The 4,379-nt window shown below is 35.5% G+C and overlaps 1 protein-coding gene across 3 annotated transcripts in view; it reads right to left on the bottom strand.

Annotated features, from left to right (window-relative positions):
- The window catches only part of SRBD1 (S1 RNA binding domain 1), a 165,613-nt gene that overhangs the window by 139,708 nt on the left and 21,526 nt on the right, over positions 1-4,379 (bottom strand). For all 3 annotated transcript variants that reach the window (XM_006778638.2, XM_006778639.2, XM_015557949.1), the window contains one exon: positions 1,595-1,691. In XM_006778638.2, the coding sequence (XP_006778701.1) occupies positions 1,595-1,691 (97 nt within the window). The remainder of the gene's footprint in view (positions 1-1,594; positions 1,692-4,379) is intronic.

Here is a 4,379-nt window from a genome sequence, read left to right as displayed (position 1 = left end):
TAAGGTCACTAAGAAAATAGCAAAGTTCTCTCCTCTGAATTAACATGACCCTGACAAGCTACAGTAATCAACTGATTCATGTCTACCTTTCCTCTTCTCTACAAAGCTCACATAGCTGCATATGTGGAGAGAGATGAAGAGCAGAGAGTCAGGAAACATCAAAATTAAGTTTTAAATTAATTTTTTAAAGGGAAAAAAAAGAAAGAACTCATGGATACAGACAACAATGTGGTGATTGTGAGGTAGAGGAGGATAAAGGGGGGATAAATGCTGATGGAAAAAAATAAAGGGAAAAAATATAAGTAAATTAAAGTAACTAAGTAAAGTAAAATCTAATTTTTTAAAAATTGTTCTGTAAAAGATAATTTAAGCCCTGGCTGGTTTGGCTTGGTAGATAAGAGTGTTGGCCTACAGACTGAAGGGTCCTGGGTTCAATTCCAGTCAAGGGCATATGCCCAGGTTGCAGGCTCGGTCCTCAGTAGGGAGCGTGCAGGAGGCAGGCAATCAATGATTCTCTCATTATTGATGTTTCTATCTCTCTCCCCCTCTCTTTTCCTCTCTGAAATCAATAAAAATATATTTTAAAAAATAAAATAAAATAATTTAAGACCTGGCTAAGTGTCTCAGTTGGTTGGAATGTCGCTCGATACACCAAAAGGTGGAGGGTTTGATAACCAGTCTCAGGGATTGTGCAAGAGGCAGCCAATCAATGTTTCTTTCTCACATTGATTTTCTCTCTCTCTCGCTCTCTCTCTATTCCTCTCTAAAAAAGCAAAAATTAATTTTAAAAAAGATCTTATTTTAATGAGGCATAAAATCCATAAGCCTGAGTAGGGTTTTAAAAATCTCTTATAAATTGAGACTATGATACCATGGGTAAATTGCTCTCCATCAGCTAAAATTCATTTTGAGGTCAGTACTTTTAGCCATACCTGACATGAAATAATTTCATTCGCCTAATCATGGCAAACACTAGAAATGAAATGTTATAAAATTATATTCCTATGGCATAATATGTTTAAAAGCAATGCCACCGACTCTAAATGAATATGAATCTCTAGCATATTTTGTGTAACCTAGTGGTTTTTAAACAGTGTTCCTCAAAGCCCTCCACTCAGATGCTTCAATGTTAGGAAGATGAGCATTCAGTTTCAGGCTCCCTGCTCAGAATTCAATTAAAGCAACTTTACTTTTACCTGTTTTAAATATTAGGGTTCTGTTGTTTGAACAGAGTTCTGCTACTTTAAAAAATAAAAAAAAAAGTCTGAAAATAAAGTTTGTTTTAAAACAAATTTTTTTTAATTGATTTCAGAGAGGAAGTTAGAAGGAGAGATAGAAACATAAATGATGACAGAGAATCATTAATTGGCTGCCTCCTGCACACCCCACACTGGGGATTGAGCCCTCAAACTGGGCATGTGCCCTGATCAGGAATTGAATCATGACCTCCTGGTTCATAGGTAGATGATCAACCACTGAGCCACACGAGCCAGATTGAAAAAGTTTTTAATGAACACTGGTCTTAGCACTAACCATGCAGCTCTTAATAACATGAATCCACAAAGCAGAAAAACTCTGTACAAGAATTACTCACAATTTTCTTATGAAGTCAAGTGTCTCTCTGTCTTTAGCAATCATGTCAGCTAAAATATGCTGCACTCCTGTTTCTATGTCCTGGAGTGTCGAAAGCCCTTTAGACAAAAGAGAAAACAAAAGCAAGAACTACAGATTTTCTTTTTAATTGTTATTAAATCACAAATTTATTCCAGTCAAAAAGAGCCTTAAATTGACAAACTTAATACATTGTGGACGGATCATGAGAATTCTCGCTTCATATTACACAGTGTTTTACAAACTATCATAGTTTTTAAAAAGATATTAACTTGTAAGAACATGTAATAAATAACTTCAAAATGCAATGGGTCTTTAATTTAAAAGTGTGCCTTTAACATTTATGTAAAACATTTTTTGTACTTGTTCAATAGAAACTTTTCTGGCCACTGGGTGAAGTGAGCAATAAAACTACTGGTCCGCAATGTGTTAAGACACAAAAGTATCATGGCAATGACTAGCTTCCCTCTCCAACAAAAACAAGTCTTCTAAAGCAATAACAGAGGATCTTCATATACCATATAGCCTAGTGATGAAAAACGCAGCTCTGGAGCCAGCTGCCTGGTCTAATCCTCGTTCCACCATTTACCAATGTGTGACTCTGGGCAAGTTACTTGACCTCTCTGTGCCTGTTTCCTATAAAAGCAGACTAGTAATAGTACCTACTTCATGAAGTATTTACAAAGGTTAAGCATGTTAGGGAAAAACACGTTAGTAGTACTGTAACTGTGCTGGGCCCTGAATAATTCCCATCATCAGAAGTATCACCAAGTATCCATCATCACATATGGTTCAGAAGCATCACCATATATGACAATCAAGAGAGATATAGTTATCAAACCTACCCGGTAGGAACTCAATATGAGTGTGAACTAAGGAAAACTTGTAGCACAGGAAGTAAATTATAGAAGGAAAGGAAATCAACCATAACAGAAAAATTGAAATAAACAATAAACCTTTATGCATCTAACATTCTAAAAGCTTTGGCATTTGATTTTACTGAAACATATTATGACTGGCCATAGACAGTTCCCACTGTGACCAATCTTAATACATGGTTATACAGTCTCAGCTACTATTAAATTATTAAATGTTGCAACCCTTTAAAAACCCAACTAAAACTACACATTTTTAAAAAATAAACTTGAATTTTACTCATTTCAACCCATCTCTATACTCAAATATTAACGTGCTTTTTCTTGTGATTGTCCTTTTCAAAACAGATGTTGAGATGTGTTATTTGTATATGAACAGATATATATATTTTTTTACAGACACACATACTCTATTTTTTAAATTGCAAACTCACATTTGCTGATATTTTAAAAAACAAGATCATGGTATGCTGGGATTCTCTACAGTTTTATACATACTATAGATTTTGTTATCAGATACTGCCCCCTACAGATACTTATGTCTCCTAGCCTAAAAAATCAACGGAAGCCAAGAGAAACGAGAATGACTCAGAATCACCAGAATATCACTCTCCCCATTAAATCTTATCAGCACTCCTGCAAAGGCCACTTATTCAACAAGCTTCGACCTAAGGCCCTCATTTTGACAATGAAACCAATGCAATCTTGGAAGTGTCAGTTGTCACTTTCCTTGGGTTTTTCTTAGAAATAGCTCTCCCTTACTCCCTTCCTGTCTTTCTCTCTCTTGTGCACATGTACACACGGAAGGACAGGCAGATACATTTCTGGAAAAGACAAGGACTTTACTCCCGGAGAGCACAAGTGTGAGAGAAGGACTTCACTTTATTCTTCATGCACATTGAAACTGTTGAAATTCTTTCCAACGACTAGATATGACTTTATAATTAAATAAATTTTTAGAAATAGGACAAAGTTTTAAAAGACAACATAGGAGAATCTTTATAATAAGTGAAGAATCCTTATTATCCTTATAACCTTAGGATGTAAAGGGATTTTTTTTAAAAAGAAAAAAAGCAATTACTATATCTTAAAAGATCAATAAATTGAAAAAATTAATATATTAACAATAATAAAACTAAGACCTTCTATTTACTGAGATAAAGCATAAAGAAAGTAAAAACAGAAGCTACAAACTGGGAGAAAAGATTTGCAACCCAGATAACTAAAAAAAGAAACTGATGAACAAAATAGATCCAGAGACATAGAACCATGGAACAGACTGATGAATTTCAGAGGGAAGGTGGGGGTGAGGAGGTGGTGGTGGGGAGAGATTAACCCGCAAACTTATATGCATATATGCATAGCCCAAGGACACAGACAATAGTGTGGCTAAGGCTTGGGAGGGGCGGGTGCGGGGTAAGGGGGGTTCAATGGGAAAAAACAAAGGAGACATCTGTAATATTTTAATAATAAAGATAAATTTTAAAAAATAAAAGTACATACAAAAAGAAAAGAATATCTTAAAATGATTATAAATTAGTAAAAAGAGAAACAGTCCTAGCCAAGTGGCTTAGTTGGCTGGAGCAAAAGGATGTAGGTTGGATTCCCTTTCAGGACACATACCTAGTGTGCAGGTTCGATCCCAGGTAGGGGTGCATACAGGAGGCAACCAATATATATTTCTCTTTCACATGGATGTTTCTTTCTCTCTCTCTTTCTCTCTCTCTCTCTCTCTCTCTGTCCCACTTCCTCTCTCTCTAAATTAAAAAAAATCAATAAACATATTCGTGGATAAGGATAAAAAAAAAATGTTTTTAAAGAAAAAAGAGAGCCCTAACCGGTTTGGCTCAGTGGATAGAGCGTCGGCCTGCAGACTGAAAGGTCCCAGGTTTG

Source organism: Myotis davidii, unplaced genomic scaffold, assembly GCF_000327345.1.
Source record: "Myotis davidii unplaced genomic scaffold, ASM32734v1 scaffold6, whole genome shotgun sequence".
Taxonomy (NCBI): domain Eukaryota; kingdom Metazoa; phylum Chordata; class Mammalia; order Chiroptera; family Vespertilionidae; genus Myotis; species Myotis davidii.
The sequence above is the reverse complement of the archived record's forward strand: the minus strand, read 5'-3'. Positions and strand labels throughout refer to the sequence as shown.